This window comes from Hylaeus volcanicus, chromosome 2 (genome assembly GCF_026283585.1).
Source record: "Hylaeus volcanicus isolate JK05 chromosome 2, UHH_iyHylVolc1.0_haploid, whole genome shotgun sequence".
NCBI classification, from domain to species: Eukaryota; Metazoa; Arthropoda; class Insecta; order Hymenoptera; family Colletidae; genus Hylaeus; species Hylaeus volcanicus.
In genome coordinates this window covers 6,630,538-6,648,873 of record NC_071977.1, presented here as the reverse complement: position 1 = coordinate 6,648,873, position 18,336 = coordinate 6,630,538, and the positions used below count along the sequence as shown (strand labels likewise).

The following is an 18,336-nucleotide window of genomic DNA, read 5'->3' as shown; positions in this document are numbered from 1 at the left end:
GATTCTACCCTCCTTTCCTGCTCGTCCGCTCGTCGAAATCTCCGCCACCGTGCTTCCCGAACCGCGATGACGTCCAACGCGTAGGGAAGTTCGATTTCAATGCGACAATGACTACCAATCACTCCTATCTACGAAGGTCTACGTTCGTTAACTTTTATTTCACTTTGTATGAACTTCCGTTATGTAAAATCTATGCAAACTGTCTAGAGATAACCGAGATCCTTATGCGAATCGAATAACGTATGAAAAACAAACAATTCTTGGGTTCGTTACCCGTTGAATGAAAATTTGCATTTTAATCGACGAACGGAATTATAGTCAACGCTGAACGAAGAAAATCTTATCCGAATAACGGTTTTACCTGATAAACGTCACGGGTTATTCGAATGAAATTCTATCTATCTCCGCGAGTCATGCCTCGCTTCTTGTATCAATATGCAGACAGATGTAGCTAAGTCTGAAATTACGCAATCACCTATCTGGAATTCCGAATACTAAAACTTTCTTGATAATGGTCATTTGTATACCAAAGCACGTGACAGAGATAGACAGAGTTTTACTCGAGTAATAGGCGATGAATAAAAACGCCGTGTAGACGCCCATTTGCGATGTTCTTTCGATCGAACAATTATGCAGACAAAATTTGGTGGAACGATCAGTAGAAGATGAAGAAGTTTCATAGTGACTTCTGACCATCTTCTTAGGATGATGGATCCAACTCTATTGCTTTACAATTTTTCTTTTGTTATATTCCATCACTTTTGCCGAACAAAAATATATTTAACTGTCCTTCGTTATTTGAAAATTTGCAGTTCGAGCCTTGGAGCAAAATCAAGAGATACAGACAGTGTGGTCGGCGAAAGTTGACGGCGTTGCGAAAGACGTCGTGAAATTAATCTAGTCAATTGATTATCACCGAGAAACGTACGCAATTCGAGTCTCCGATGGAACGACCTCTTGCTCTACACGTTCATTTTTTTAATTTTTACTGCGCCTCCCAAGGGAGCAAGTTTCTGTTCCATGCGAGTTCGGGAATTTCGTTTCAAGAGAGTTTTGCGCAAGGCGACGTTTGCGCAATCCCAACAAAGTATCCAATCGCTAAAGATGGGCGAAATTGTATTAAAATAATAAACGACGAATGAAAGCACCCTTGTAATTTTTGTGTTAGAAGAAAGCAATGTCAATGTTAGATAACATGTGTCTCTAACAGTTTATACATGGTAGCACTGCATACTGGACTGTTATTTAATAATACGTATTAGTCCGATACTTTCCGTTGTTTACTATCTACATCACAAGAAACCTGTTCTCTCCTTTATTTATTACAGACACCGAGGAGAAAACAGGTTTTTCGATGAAACTGTGATTTGATCACCGAACTATAGGAATGTCTTCGAGTATAAATAATTGATTGTGTTAAAGGCGTAGGAACTGTGACTTTTGAAATTTCGTAGATTGCACGCACAAATATTCTACACTCCGCGCAATGTATTCAGCGTGACTCCACATCACATACATATGTATGTATGTTTCTTCATATGACGCTTACACTCACTTTTTTTTGTCATGGAAATTATGGAATTCATAAGTTACTGGAAATTTTTGCATCTGTTACATAAACAAAACGTAGTACCTTCGAGCTAATGTGATCAAACTTGGGAAACGAATTTGATTGCCATTGCGTTTAGAGTAAAAACGTACGCAACAAAAGTTATCGCAAATTAAATTAGTCCTTCGGTATAAATTGCAATTCATATACCGGAAAACGTCGGATAAATTCCGTGAGTTCGTAGAAAAATTAGAACCTCCGTGAAACGAGAAAAACATTTCGAGTTGGGATAGTAAAGCCATAGACCAATATGTACTTTTTTCGTCGCTTGTTCTATTCATTAGTGTCGATCCATGGAACGATGTGATAAATGGGTGATTACTTATTCATTAGTTCAATTGAATCCCTTTATTTTGAGTTTTCTCGCGTCAGCAACATTTGCGTACACTTTTTTTTACAGTTATTTTGCGTTTCTCTTTCTTGTTTGGACTCAAAGTAAGCAAATATCAGCGAACTTATTAAATTGCAATTATTACCGTGTATCACCTGATTTCCTGTATTTTCGTTTCCTGTGTTTTTATTCCAAACATAAATTCCCTCGAAATCGATATTATCATTTTTATCGATGACCCGAAAAGTAGCGCGTTTAACGAAAACTGGAACGCAATTGCAAAATCTTTGCCGACTCGGTGCAAATTCATTTTCGAGCGAGCGTGCTTGGATAAGTATAACTAAATATAATTTATGTAGATGTTTTGTATATTTTCATATCCTGTTTCGATACGGTGCAATAAAGGCAGTAAATAAATAAATAAACTGCAACAGGATATCCGACAAATATTGAATGAATTAACAATTGAGTTTTCAGTTCGATTGTTCCTTTCATAATAAACGAAGACAACAGATTTAATGGATTAATAATACGTTTGGATTGCGTAAATTTCGTTTACTGTTGCACATGATTATCGGTACTCTAGCATATCAATGAATTAACTTAGGTTGTTTGCAGATGTAGATAGATCGGAATAAGTAATGGAAAAAACCGTGGAAAGGAATGAGAATTATTTAGAGATTAGATATCTAAATACCAAAGAATCTGGTACCCGTACGATGATGACCTTGTCCAAGTGTGACGCGCTGTTAAATCAAAGATTGCTTCGACTTAATTACTATAGCAATTACGTAGTAATATTTTTTACCGTCTGCTTTCAGACGTAGGTTCGCGAAGGATAAAGAACCTGTCAACAAATTCGAAGGTGAGAACAAGGATAGTTAAATTTATGGCAGGAGAATACGACGTAGAAGGAAAAATATTGGCAAAAAGTGGGGGAAAGAAACTGTTTAATTTTCAGCAAATAAGGAAAAGTGTCGTGGAAATGTACGAGCGATGGGGAAGGGGTGATTATCGTATTTTTAAATCCATTTTCAATTCCTTTGCTTTAGTAATTCACGTAGATACACGTGCAGGCACGTGTACATGCTAATCGTTAACAAATATACGAACTCTAATGAATAATAATCGTCCCCCATTACCGGAACTAAAGACCTTACGTGAAATAAGGACATTGGTTAAAAACAATGGATAATTTCACTTTCGAAAGAGAATTATACAATTCGGCTTACGTGGAAAGCTTTGGACCGAACTAACCGCACAGGTAGAGAACTTGCTGTACTTTATTTATAAATCTGCTGGTTGCACGCTTACCTGCATGTTTGTCAAGTATCTCGTGGAGCCGGTCCACGTAATGCATTACAATCGACATGATTCTTCCTTTTTTTTTTCTCCTCTCTGAGGGCGCCTTCACGAAATCCTCGCGACGTCAGAATCAAGGGCGCAGATTTCCAAGACCAGATTTGCGGGTTCCTGAAACAACAAAAGACGGAAGGGTTTAATTAAAGCGAAAATCGAACGCGACCCCTTCGAGACGCGCAGGAAATACATTCGAATTTTTTTAACGATCATCCTTGCGAACAAGTGTCTGCGTGTGGCAACAAAGATATATAGCTATAATTGCTCCGATCCTTCTTTGAGTTACGACGCTAACAGTTGTAAAATTAATTTCTCTTTTGAGAGAGGGCACTTTCAATAAATACCTGTCTACAAACTTTTCACGGGTTCACAACAGTAAACAGTTATGCTCATTCACACCACCACAAGTACGTTCTTGTTTTAAATTGGCGCAGGACCGTGATCGTCGAACCACGTAAAATCGGAGACATCGAGTAACCCGAACTCGGTTGTCCCCCCAGAGTGTACAGACACACAGGCTCTCCTCGCCTATAGCAAATTTCTTTTGTTACACGCGCGAACGAGGGCGTATTACTTAACGTACGCGTAAAGCTTCGTCGATTACATAAATGTCGACCGATTTGCGTCGCGATTTTCGGCGTCGATCGTTGAATTAGAAGCGATTTCGCGCGGCCAAGATCGCCACGACTCGAAATTCACCGCGTGTACCTCACCGCTTACGAAATCGATCACATAATTTTTTGTTATGGATTACACGCCACGATCCAACGGAATCTCGCAATTCACGGGGCCGACCATGAATCGCCACGGCCTTGAACCACTGCGCCCAACAGGCCTCTGCCCACCTCCGATCGGCGATCGGTCGAATTTCACCTGCGATCGGACTCACGAGCCTCGATCCCAGGTAAACTTGGTCGCCCACGTGGAAGTTGTTACGCGACGCGACCCAAAAAGTTTCCAGATTTTACTTCATTGTTACTTACGCGGAATCACGTGAAACGTTTCTCTAATTTTCGACAATTCGTGACTTGACTTTATTTAACGCTTCATTCGCGCAATCCATGGAAAAACAGAAATTTATTTTAAATTGTATTTGCGCCTATAATTGGCGCTCCACCAATTATTTAAAAGTATTTCCTCCCACGTGCCGTCGAAAGAAGTTTGGCTAACGATTTTTGCCTTGAAACCGAACGACGATTCCTAATCGACGTAATTATATAGATCGTACGCGTAGGTTGACCGTAGGTTGGCTTATCTCTGATATACCCGGCCATTCGAAGCTATTTACAAACATAATTGTTTGTAAATGTCAACAGGTATGTATAGCACCAGGAAGATTGCAATATACAAAGTTGATGGAAATATTCTTCGAAGCATTTTCGTATATTCAGGTGCCTCGTGTACTAAATGTGTTTCAATTATCTTATCTCCATTAAGAGCATCGGATTCCTCGGAATAGAAGTACAATTTACATACCGGGAGACAGCGTGTTTGCCTAAATTTTTCCTTTGGGTTACTCCGTTAAATTAACGCTACCAATGTCAGAGGTGATCTAATTTTCCATCTACTCTTCCACCCATATTATTTTCAGGTTTTTTCTTCGTGGAAGAAACGCATAGGCAACAAACCCTCGTTCGATCTTTCATGCAATTTTTCCATGTTCAAATTGTTTAAAAATGGAAACTCTAACAAATTCGCTAAAATATGTATACAGTGTGCTATAGAACAGATTAGCGGTAGGTCTGCGCTTGAAAAACATTATGACCGAGCGATTGTGCTATCAGAATAATAACGCATATAAATCACGGTGGCTGCGAGACGCAATCTCGAGCGATATAAAGATTCCTTATTCTCAATACTGTGTACGATTAGCCATCTGCTATATGTTTCGATGCCCACCCAGTGTCCTAGTCCTAGACTCGTCGTTTTTCTTATTTTCAGCCATCCAACATCTTCCATCGTATCTCTGCCGGAGATCAAATCGAGCTGAAAATTTCACAGTACGAAGGCCTCAGCGCGCCAATAATTTTCAAATTTCGTGCCACGAGTCTCGCATGTTGTCGTAGGACAAGAGATCAAGCAGCTATTTACAGTAACGAGGTCTTCGCACGCTGCATCTTTCGTGGACATTTCAGGTCGATTCAATCTCCTCCAGCGGAGACGCGATCAAGAATGTGGGCAGTCACGTAATGCCTCAAATATACTATTATGCGTTAACAATCCAGTTCGCGTAACTTCCGAGCGTTTTGTTCCAGGTAGGCGGAAACGATCGTCGTTTTCCGCGAAGCGATTTTTCTCGCGGCCGTGGAGGACGCGGAAGAAAAACCGCGCCCGTTAATTATTTATTTCGACGCCTTGGATTCTAGCGGCAGTTTAATCACGTCCCTGAAGACACTCGTGCGCGGCTACGTGCAAGTTCGGTCAGCGTTGCTGGTCAGCTGAACGGACGACGGTTTGGTAACCCGTTGGATTTCGCTTTCAATACAACTCGGCCTGGCGCGAGAATTCTTGTCAAGGCCAATCGACAACGGACTTGAATGGGTGTCGTCATTTATCATCGGCCAGTCGGTCGCCGATTTGTACACGGTCGTCGGAGTCTGTAAGGTCACCTACCGCCCAGTCGTCTGGTCCTTTCACTAATCGATCCACCGGCAGGGGAACGGGCAAGGATCCAGATCCTATCCTGGCTTCTAGGAGAGATCGCGCCACGCGAGGCTCATTCGAACACTTCCTGGAATGAAATTCAGGAACGGGTTCTATGTTTCTGAAATTTCGTTCTGTCCTCGATAGTGGCTCGGTATCGATGCACATAGGCCATCACTAAGTGTGTTTCTGGAATGTCTGTTATGATTAGGAGTCTCTTTCCATGTTGCAGTAAACCACGCTCCAAGTTGGTATGTCTGTTACGATAAGGATTTCTCCAAGTTGCTGACTTTTCGAAAGGTCGCTTCGTAATCCTATAGTTAGAAGCAGCATCAACACGATCAACAAGAGCAATGCGGAAGAGATTCATTCGCAATATATAGTCTCGCTCTTGATGACCATTATTACCTGCGCTCCTTCAAGGAGAACGGCGTCTCATTCGTCTCTGATCCCAGATCCTCCGAGAGACGCAACGTGGCCGACCTGGGGGGCCCCTCGTCGCGGAACCCTGCGAGGGGGTACCGACTTTCGTGCCAAGTATGACCATCGAGGAGCATAGAAATGCAGGCAAAGGCGGCTCGCTGGTCCGCGATGGATCGCGATCGCGTCTCGTTCGCTTGCAAAACGAAAAGTCGAAAACGCGTCGAGCAAGCGAAATACCGCGGGAATATGTTGCGAAAACTGTATACATTATAATGGGCCGGGCGCAGAAAACGGGCCAGCGCCGGTTGTGTCCTCTGTGTACGTTACGCAAGGAAGAATCGCTCGGTCGGTCGTTCGTGTCCGCGTCGAAGCTGTGTGTCTCGACACTGGAATCGTCATTAACGATAGGATGAACAAACCACTGACCTCAATACGCGCTGGCTAAATGTTTCGATTCACTGGCAACAATCCGCGACAAGTCGACGAACATCGTTTCGAATCGAGGGAGGGGGAGGAGGGATAGCCGTGCACTTGGAAGAAACGCGCATTTTCGGGTAATTATTCAAAACTGAACGATCGGAGGAAAAGCTTGATTAACTTCTCGTTAAGACGATGTCCACTTGTCAGTGTCCAGGATTTAATTTTTAAGCACTCATTTTTTGGTGTATTTTGGAATCGCTTTGTCACGAGATGATTTACGCGCTCGATATCGAATCAAGCGTTGTGTCAGCGTTACAAAATAATTGCACAACCACTCGTGACCCATCGCGGCAGACTGTTAATTGCTGGAAGGTGTTGGGCTCCCGTCAAGGTTGAGCACCGTAGATAAGTAAAAGTTAGTGGTGGCTGAAGTTGAAATGTTTACTTGACGTCCACGATTAAATGTCCTGAATGAGATATAATTTAGTTTGATTTCTGGAGCAAGATCTTGTGATATGTCAAAAACGGATACAAAGGTAGACCGTAGCTCTCTTATAACTCTCTTATGATAAATGAAGCATCTTCAACAACCTCCACTTGTTTCGTTATCACCGCGGAAGATATCCACTAGAGTTAGGAAATTTCTAACAATCCCGCGCGATGGAATGTTGCGGTTCGCCGCGCGGAATCGATACTGGAATTTGCTTTCTGCGGTAACAAGGGGTCTCCTAATAATTCAAGAGGATTATTTTCGGTCACGAACACGATTCCGAGCCATCCTTTCCTCGGCGAGCTTAGTAAACAATTCAATTCCCTGGTGAATCGCGTGCAATTAAATAACGACAAGCGAGTATCATTTCGAATGAAACAGAACCGAATTAACGAGGTTGAAAATGGCCCAAGTTTGGACACCCAGGGATATCGGAAGTCTCGATCCGATCCTGGAAAGAAACCGTAGGTTCACAGATTCGCTGCACACCGTGGCTGCGTTACGCTAACCATGGTTCATTTGCAATTCGAAAGAGAGATAAGCAGCTTATGGTTGGAATCGACTTTGACCTTTCATCCTGAAGATATTCAACTGCATGGTCTGATTAAATAACATCTTTCTTACAAACGTTGCACGGTGCGTTTTCAGTCATAATGCTAAGTAACAAAACAAATTCTCTTTTCGTTTTGACGATAACAGGCCGACAAAATATACCTGTCTCGAGACGCCAGCTATTCCTTGGTAGAAAAAGTTTGAAAAATGGTGGCTTATGTAAAGTGTCCGCCACGAGGATGCGGTTTACGCAAAAGAGTTGATCTTTGAACGCTCCTAGGAAAAACTCGCGAATTCGAGTTACTCAGAAGCTTTCGAGACCATGAGATCACTCCTCATACCTCTCAGTGACACAATCGATATTTATACCGACAAAGTTATTCACAATACGGCCAACACATAATCATATTACGCACGGGTTTACGGGCGTGTAGAAAATGATGAAGACGACGCGAACGATCGTTTTCAGAGGATTCTTAAAAAAAAAAGAGAAAAAGGAACCATGTATACCATCGATAAAATTAATGAATTTGAAGGCCCCGCTGTGCAAATCATTTTTATTTCTTTGATTATAAATGAGAGATATGCGTCCTCCAACGAGAGGTATGCGTCATCCTCAAATTTGTATAACACAAGCTTCTATATGACTTATGCTTGATAGTTTAGGAATAATTTAATTCCTCGGGGTCTTCTTTATGAAACGTTACTACCATACGTTGATAAATAAATAAATAAACAGGTGTGGCGTGACGATATTATAAGTTGGTGGAGTTCGTGCGTTAGCTGCTATTCGGACGCATCTTTATTTAACTCAAACTGCACCCAGCGGTGTCTATTCGTACTCGGACATGTCTAAATATACTGTCACTCGCTCGAACTTTAACGAAATGCAGGAAAGATTATCGAATCTGAACGACCTCACTTACGTAGAAATTGGTATAATTTAGCCCGTGTACGGAGCTTTATCATTGAGACACGTGGATGAGCAATTAATGTTATACAATACCAGGTCGTTAATGATACGAAACAACCTCACTAGACGGCAATTGTTTACCTACGCCACAGGAATGTGTAATTTAGTAACAGAGACGGACATATAGCCATGCAGAGGACAACAATTTACTTCCACTTCGATTCAGCCTTCGGCCGAGTCGTAACGAAACAATTAAAAATATCTACAGAACGAAGAAAACACTCTTTATTCGTTCTCAAATTAAAACAGATAAACGATAGCTGTTTCTTTCCTCGTTTTACCGTATGACCCTTCCGTCTCGTGGGCGAAATTCGGTCGACAAATAGTCCCGTGTACCGCTGAAATCTGCGCGTTAATTCGGGAGACATGACTTGGGAATAGTTCGTGGCCCCTAAACTGCTACTGGAACATGTCCAATCCGAAACAAGGCGATCGTGAAAGTGGTCCCGTTTCGGTCGATCCTCGATTCGGTGACAAATTACGATTATCACGAAAATAGCTAATCTTTCAAACGTTCACGTAAAAACATCAAAAACGTTAGGGTTCTGCAGATCGTGGAAGTAAATTACTTCCTCGAGTTGTCTATGCTCCAGATAAAATATAAGTTGGTAGATGATCGCCAAATTACACAGACAGTCGTTGATCGACATGTAATAATTATTCGTTTCAATATAGGGTAAAAAAATCCAGGTATATCACCGTTCATACAAACAAATAGAAAAAGCTTGAAAGTATGACGATAGGAAAGGTTTTATTACAGATTTATGAGACATTTGTAACATTGACATGTTGTGTAACTGTTCGACGTGCTGTCAGTTCATTTTGACCCAAGCATAGACACAGATTTTCTTTTTTATAACATTCTCGTGCACGTGTCGCGATCACTCGTAAAAGGATTCTTTGGTTCCTTTCACGACGTATATTTTGACAGCCGTTTTGAAAAGCACGTTTTCGAAGCGTTTACTTGACAAATTTAACGTAATGGAGACTCACTTCAGGTTGCGCTAAACTTATTTGCATTCTGCGAAGGATATGATTAAACTAATCAATGAATTTGAATAGGGAACTTTGTAACAGTATGCGCGATTACTTGGCGCAGAGTCGAACGAAGTCTTCGAGTAGAATTGCATGCTGTTTTACAATGAAATGTTTCCACGAGAAAATAATAAAGCATTGCGCTTCTTTTTCCAGCTGCATAGCGTAATCTCCTCGAGCGTGACCGTCCAAACGTATCGGACCGGTGCGATAGTCTAGTATCTACATAGCGACCCAATGAGGTTGTCCATCGAGAAAGACTGGCTGCAAAGGACGAGAACAACGCCCGTATAGAAACATCCCGTAAAAATTGCCGTGCAAGGAACTGGTTCGAGCACCGACGCGTTCAAAAGAGGCTAGAACGGTCTTGGAGAAATCAGTAGCGCAGCTAGAATCGGCGTCACCCAGTGGAGTTGCTCATGGATCACCATCGCGAAACTCACATAGGTCAGAGAGAATCCTTGGTAAAACTGTTATATCGATATTACTCGTAATTCATAAATTTATTAATAATTGAGGGCCAGTAGTCTGTTAGGGTTCACTAGCCTCTCTACACCTCGGCTACCTCGAGATTGTTAAACTAGCACTGCAACTACAATCATAGCTTCAGAGAGAATCTGACTCCAAAGCTATGTTATATCGATATTACTCGTAATTCAGAAATTTATTAATAATTGACGCCCAGTAGTCTGTTGGGGTTCACTGGCCTCTCTACACCTCGGGTACCTCGAGATTGCTAAACTAGCATTGCAGCTACAATCAAACATAGCTTCAGAGAGAATCTGACTTCAAAACTATGTTATATCGATATTACTCGTAATTCAGAAATTTAGTAACGGGAGAGCAGTGTAGCTATAGCTACCCCGAGGGTATATCGTGGACAGTATTTACAAAAACTAGAATTCAGAGCGAAAACGTTTAAGAGCCAGAATAAAATTACGTTCGTTTGCGTATTAAACTTCAGGGTAACGTGAGATACATCGATGGAGCGGTTGACAAGCTGTGGCACGCGGGTCAAGTAGTGACCCAAAATGCCACAAAGGTTTCTTTGTAAGGAGGGCAGCGGGCACCCTCTAAGCGACGCCACTGTTTAACGCGGCGCTCGGCGGGAAAGTCTGAGTCGCGTGGCTCGGCGGCAACGGGCCGACAGGAAAGTGCAAGTGTAACTATTACAAGCGACGCAACCGGCCGGCTGCTCTTAAGTAATACCCAGAGGCTGTTGCGCGCCTTGAGTAACGCGAAAACATAGAGAGATGCAAGAAAAACACTGGGCGAAAGGAGAAAAGGAGTGGGAAATGGTGTTGAGCAAAGTGGTGGGAGAAGGAGAGGGAGTGCAGGGTAACCGAGGGAAAGGAGCAACCATAAGAGCGCCTCGTTGTTGACACTCGCGAGAAATTGCGGCCGCGTACTCCCCGAAGAAAAGTGGAGGACGTCGACTTGCTTTCCAAGCCGGTTGTCGGTACACATCGCGCCCGTACTTCGAGAAATGACACAACCCAAAATATTAGTCAATTCGCACTCGAGTGGAAGTTTGAATCCGCGTTAAAGTTGAATGGGCCATTTAATGAATTCGAAGAAGTAGCGGTAAATATGACGGAAGCCATGGTCAAATGGCACTTGGACTGTTTGTTTAATATTCCCGTTAACTCGGGAGGTTAAACCAAGTATGCAATTATTATGCTTCAGGAATATAAAATTTTGTTTAGTGAAAGAAAGTATAAGGTCGGAAACGTTTAAAGCAACCAAAGATTAGTAGAAAATGATTCAAACTGCTGGTTTTCCACGGTCAACTTTAAAACACCGTGTGCTGCCTTGATTATGTCACCGTTTCATTTTTTTTTCCACCAGCGTCAGCGTGTCAAATCAATTCTGCGGCTGGCTCGTCACGAGACCACGCTCGATCCTTTTGTCTTCGAATCGTCGTGCGACGACCTCGACCATTCATCCGGTGTACAGTAGTGCCTCGCATAATGTTCGAAAATCGGGAAATATACAGGGTGTCCCGTCGGAAACAAAGCCGATTGATCGTTATATGGACTCCTAGATTCTTTACTTAACAATGAATTAACATCCTAACCGCCAAGGGATAAATCACATGTTACTAGTTATGCGATACGTGGAATGGCATGTTGCAAAAAGAACGCTGTGTACCAGGAAACCACAGACGTCAGATAGAATGTTAGAATAAATCACTTATAGATTTGCGAGAAGGACTGTACGATAATTACGCAGGCGCTAGTGGCAAGTTATATTCTCAAGAGTTTATTCAATTATGCGATGATCCGCGAGCTTCGTGGTAAATATTTAGAATGATGTTGACGTTGGACGAGAGAACAGTTTTTCCTCGCGCAAGAGAAAGACGTCCATAAGTAACCATTCAACGCGATTACCATTTTTGAAATGACTAACGACGAGAGAAGCAACTGTCGCAGATAGAAATCTATATTTACTATGAAATATATTTCCACCTACTCGCTATTCGAATAGGAAAATATACCAGCGCTTAGGAAACAGCTCGAGTTACGCCAGACCGGACGTCGCTGCGATCTGTCCGCGTTCAAAAGGGAATTACAAGTTGCTCGAGTAATTCAAGCAAATCGAGTAAAACTGAAAGTCAGTCAATTAGGTCAAGTAAGTCGAGTCCGTCGAGTAAGAATGAAAGATAAATCGCAGACCAAATATGCGACCAACGTTTAAGCAACATTCTCGTTACGGACCGTTCGATGAAATTGGTATTTGAAAATCTACTTTTCATTGCGCGTAAAGAATACCGCAAATACTCTCTTAAAATTTAAATGCAATTACATCAATTGTCGCTCGTTTCTTTTCCTTATTATCGTCTAACAGCGAAGCAAACTCGTTTCAGATTACAGAAGTCTCTGTCTGCTTCGGTAATTGCGAATCGTAATAGCCCGGCAAAACACCCGTCGGGAAAGAAAAGAAACTTTCTACTAATGCCTCTTTACGGGGTAGCTATAAAATTACGCGTTCTGAACGTTTAAAAATGTTCATATTACGAAAATGGCTATGGTGTAATCTTCGAAAGGAAAACTCACGACTGACATTGTAACGACTAGCCTGCCGATTTCATGAATTCATAGCGTATGTTAGCGAGGAAAATGTTGTATGTACAAACGTATGGAAATTAAAATAAAAGGTCAACATTAAAATTACATTTAAAATTACACCGCATAAGTGGATACATATTCAGGAAATGTCATCGTAAGTTTCCCTCTACTTTCAACACGTTTCCCGATATCCTAGCTCCGGATAAGCGTTCGTCCCATTCCTCCACCGACGTGACTTTGGAAACGCGTATACCGCGATACGTAACAACCAACGACACGTGAAATCGTCGAAGTAGACTGTGTCGAGGTCAGAATAGCTTCAGTATTCAGAACGTTAATTAAATACGTAATTTTGTCGTACGCAGAAAGAAAAAGTACGATCCGAGCCGTTGGCAGTGTCTCCGGGATCCTTGCATCGCGCGACGAATGATCAAATACAAAACAGTCGGCTGATACCGCGCGATAAATCCTGCTATTTGCTAAATAAACATAATCCTCCTACCACGAGCAACGTAAATCACTCGAATTGCGTCGACGCACGATAGAGCATTTCTATGGAAACGGCGAACAGTACTCGATTTTATTTTTATATCGGTGATAAATTGGAACATGGTTTTTCTGGAACTCAGCGTGAGAAATTACTAACAGTTGTTTATCGTTCTAGTTACAAAACGAGTGTCACGCTAATTTGAATTAAAAATGGCGACAGTGACAAACTAATGAGCAGAACGTTTTTTTGCAAGCGTTAATAGTAAAGAGACGCAATGATTTATGTTAATGTGAAAGCTCTTCGGGGATAAAAAAACTGCGACTAGTAAGACGTCTAAGTAATAAAATTAACAATGAGGCGACAGAATTACGCAAAATCTGGTGATTTACGTATGGGTCATGAAATATTTATTATATATAAGAGCCGTGCGAAGGTCGAAAACAGTAATCGAACAGTTAATTCTTATTCGTCATTAGCATTCAGCCGTGCCATCTGTAGCGCGCTAATGACACACGTTTAAGGCTACTGAAATTATGGTCGGTGTCGAAGAAGATACCCAAACGATACCCATGAAAATTTGTTTCGTCATGCAGATTAGCTATGAATCTGCAAAGATCGTCGTGTAGTTTCAAAATTTGTCTAAAAGAACATTACGAATAATATTAATACGATCGAAAATTATTATAGGCTGAGATGTATCGATCTTTTCGATGTACCCAACTCTATGTGACTTGAGCGAAGCTAGTCAGGTGTTAGATAGCATTCAGATCATTTCGATCTCGCACTGTATTCTTCACTGATTTGTTTCTAGAGCAATAGAAAGCAAGTTTAATAGGCTGCTTTTAATAGGGTGCTGGAAAAAGGTGGCAGCGACTAGAAACGCTGCACGACCGGATATTCCAGACGAAAGGGACCACACACGGAAGCTTCATTGTTCGCAACGTGGGTGAAGTGCACGTCCGTAGTTTGCGTAAGGATCAAGTGCGATACACACTCGCGAATATCAATCGATTCGACACCTAAGATTCGTTTCGATAAAGTACAAACGTTCCGTTGGAAAGGGCTCGAATATATAAATTAGAAGTATTTGCAACTCATAAGCTGAAAATAATTATATAATAGCATTATATCGTACAATGTCTAACGTGTATTATGTATGAGATCAACGAGCGGAAAATCGAATTCATTAAATGCAAGACACGTTTATTTCCTAAAGTATGAAGCGGTCTTACATCGTTGACCACCGGTGAAGATGCGAGCTACCTGTACACAACATTAGCCATCCGTATAAGGTTCGAATATATTCTTAGGATGATGATACAGGCTCGTGTTTAAATAATAGTTGTTTGTCGAGTGCGTCACTTCGATCATTCCATTACGAGCAGCGTTAAGGATTAAGGAAGCACATTTCGTTAAGGTGTCATTTTGTCTCCGAGTGCAGCTTCGATCTTACAAGGATCCAAACGTGTTACATCGATACCGCTTGCGATATGCTCGATCGCACCCATGATCTACAGTATGTGGCACAAGAGAACGCACGCGGTAGCACGTGTAACGAATCAAACATTCGATAAGTCGCGATGAACGACACCAACAAGGTCGAGAGACTCGAGGTTATCATCCAAATTTTGTCCTTTCTACGAATTGCCTAACACGTTATGCGTACACTATGGCACACAATGCTCCGGGAATTTCTAATAAAAATATAAAACACTCCAATAGCCATAGCTTTGAATTTGATTGTAAAGCTTTCTCCAAAAGGGGTCGAGAATTTTGTCCTCAAATAAAACACGAATTGAAATGAAAGTACATGTACTCACACTTAAACACGAAAGATGTTCAAGTGCCCACCACGATTACGTTTTTTAAAAAATAAAGTTCACCTTTTGGTAAACCTTTCGTATTTACATTTTTTTTTTTGACAGATTAAGTCTAGAAGGTTTAAGAAGCTTGTCCTGTAATACAAGACTATTTTTGGATCAGCTTCACGAGATTTTCGCCTGGCAGTTAAAGTGTTAACGAGCAAACATACTTCGCCTGGCGTCTACCTCTCGTCTGCGTCCACGCTAAGCAATGATATCACCGTTTTCCCAGTTTGAAAATTGTTGACGAAAAATGTCGACGTTATCGCGACTCTGGGGAGAGGAAAAGTCGTTCGCGCCGATGACGACAATGGAAATCGTCGTCGTGTCCCGAACCGATCCGGCATACCGATTCGGAGCACGATCTATATATCTCGTCCTGTGACGCATTTTTTCATGTTTATGGAGTTTACGAATACCGAGTCGCCGCGGAATTACCGACGTAAACCGGTTTCGTTTTACGAGAACGATAGACTTAACGGAAAACGGACGTGACGCGTCGAGTAATATGAAAATTCCAGACCGATCGACATTATATTTATACGTAGAATCAAAGATAATCGGAGATAATCGTGCGAATCATTGCTCGGCGCGAACAACTGATTAGAAAACAACGATTGCTTTAGAATTATCGCTCTGCGACTGTAAAAAAAGCACGGAGATATTCTGAGAAGGAAATTGCTTTTACTCTATACAATTCTTTTTCTATTAGAAGGAGTGGTTAGGTAAAAAATGTATAGTTCTCTTACAGGTAAATCAAAGAATACTTTAATTCTCTGTATTTCTTGTGTATATCAGAATCTGTTACGAATTTTGCATTCGCGTAAGCCTTGCATTTCGCTTACTTTCTAAATCCGTAAAAAATTCCTCGCCCAAAGGCTTCTCCCAACCTGCGAATCCCCGATTGTATCCTTTGGAAGACAGCTTTCACTCTCGAGATTCTTTTACAAACGATTATCATCGGTGCGTTGTGAGTTACTGATCGTGTGTTTCTGGAATATATCGTTTCTTTTACATTTGCATCCCGTTTGAAAATTCTGGAAGGTCTTGAGATTTACAAAAAAAAATATATATATGCATGCGCTTAACTCAATTTGTATAAAAATATCGATAATTCTCGTACGTGAAATCAGTGTTCTGTCCAGGCACACTGTGGCATTCTTGCTCCGAAAACGTCAACGCTTGTTATGCCGATTATTCGAAACTCGCGATTGTATGTAATCATCGTCGTGTGCAATCGTTTATGCAGAATAAATTAATGAATAAACCGTTTGTGATTACGTGATTCGCAAATGTAGAATAGATAACGTTACACGCACGGACGTGTGTATATGAAACAATTAATCGCGTCCCCGACGCATGACACTCAAATCGATGCAATTATCGACTTTCCGGACGTGTAAAATAGATAAAGCACTACAGAAACATGTAATTAACCGTAACATTTATCTTAAATTTTCAAAACTTTATTTTCACACCGATACAGGTAGACGCTGATAATTCTGCAAAAGAGACAGGCTTAAAAAATGCTGGGTCAGACTTTATGAATTATGTACCGGAGAATTGAAGTCAACGATATTTAAAAAATCCGTTGAAATTGAGACAATGGAATCTAATCTTAATAAATCTAAATTTGCAATATAACCTTCGATGGGAGTTTATGAAAACGGTGCCGTTCCAAAAGTTATTAAAGTATTGTAGAATTGGAGGAGTTACGATTTCGACAACGTTGCAAGCATCGACGATGTATTTATGAACGATGAAACCGGTTTTTATAACGTATCTTCCTTTCTATACGCGATATTTCGCAATAAGAGAAGAAGAGGGCCAGGTGTGAAGTCGATCGAGTTCTTTTTCGCGTGGAAATCAAAGCCTTCGCGTTTATCGGGTCTTCAGCCGCAGCTAGCGCAGGGAAAGTGCATAGTTGCATGAAATTGCAAGTTCCAGAGAGCTGCTGTAATGCGTTAATGGTAGCGCATGACGGGATCTTGGTTCAAGTCGAGGGGGGAGGACAAGAGAATCCTCTTATGCAACGATCGCATTAAACTCCTTTTCGAAGATCGATCAACAACCACGAAACGAATACTAAATAGTTCTGAATAGCGATTTTTGGTATTTCAAGCACCTCGCCTTTATCCCGAAACATACATGTACATATTATCCCTGCTTTTACTGTTTTATTTAATCGTTTACTTCATTTCACACGCAACCCAATGCAATAAAGGCGTATTATTATTACGCTATTTCTTTAAATACGGAACGAAGGAATGTAAGACAAGGTAATGGAACCAGTAACGCAAGAAAAACGGGTATTTATCGTCGCACGCGAAGACGTGAACCATATATCTGGATTTGTTGCCACATTTTCCAGCGTCAGAGATTACGACAAATTGACATTCCTTCATTGAATCTCTAGAGAAGTGTTTGATTTTATTTTAATATCTCGATTAAACGTCTCTCCCCTTAGTAGTCCACCAAGTAGAGCATTTATCGCGTCGCACGGGTCAATAAAGCTGTCTCAATCTTTCGTCGCGAATGGACAATTAATCGTGCAATGACGGATGAGTCTAGAATTGATCAATTTTTTTTTGTGGACAATGAAGGGAAATGAATATTAATCTTCCTTCATTAGTTTGGTCTAAACACCACTTCGTTCCATACATAAATATCGTATCAAACATTAGTACTTTTTTTCCGTTTGCCCGTATCTCTGGTACTCTTAATCAATTCCAATTCAACAACTCAGTCATTAACTCGGCGATACAAACGTTAATTTCTATGACGAGACGTGTCAATTTCCATTTACGTTTAGGCAGTTTCTTCCAAGTCATTTTCAAGACTGAGGAAATTAGAATACTCTTCATAAATGGCAGCGCACAGGTTGATAATTAACGTATCGAACCATTTTGAAGAAATAGAAAAATAGCGAAAAATTAATCGGAGAGAAAGCAAAACTCGTTTCGCCCTCTTTCAGAAAATTCGCTGGTGTGTCGCAACGTCCTCTCACGTAATAGCCAACACAAGCACAGATTAGTAGACCGCGCGAACGAACCGACTCGTGTGCCGAATATTATGCCGAGA

General features: G+C 41.3%; 1 protein-coding gene across 4 annotated transcripts in view; it reads right to left on the bottom strand.

Annotated features, from left to right (window-relative positions):
* The window catches only part of LOC128872217 (elongation of very long chain fatty acids protein AAEL008004-like), a 50,428-nt gene that overhangs the window by 12,431 nt on the left and 19,661 nt on the right, over positions 1-18,336 (bottom strand). For all 4 annotated transcript variants that reach the window (XM_054114672.1, XM_054114673.1, XM_054114671.1 and 1 more), the window contains exon 2: positions 3,255-3,413. In XM_054114672.1, the coding sequence (XP_053970647.1) occupies positions 3,255-3,312 (58 nt within the window). In that variant the 5' untranslated portion in view covers positions 3,313-3,413. The remainder of the gene's footprint in view (positions 1-3,254; positions 3,414-18,336) is intronic.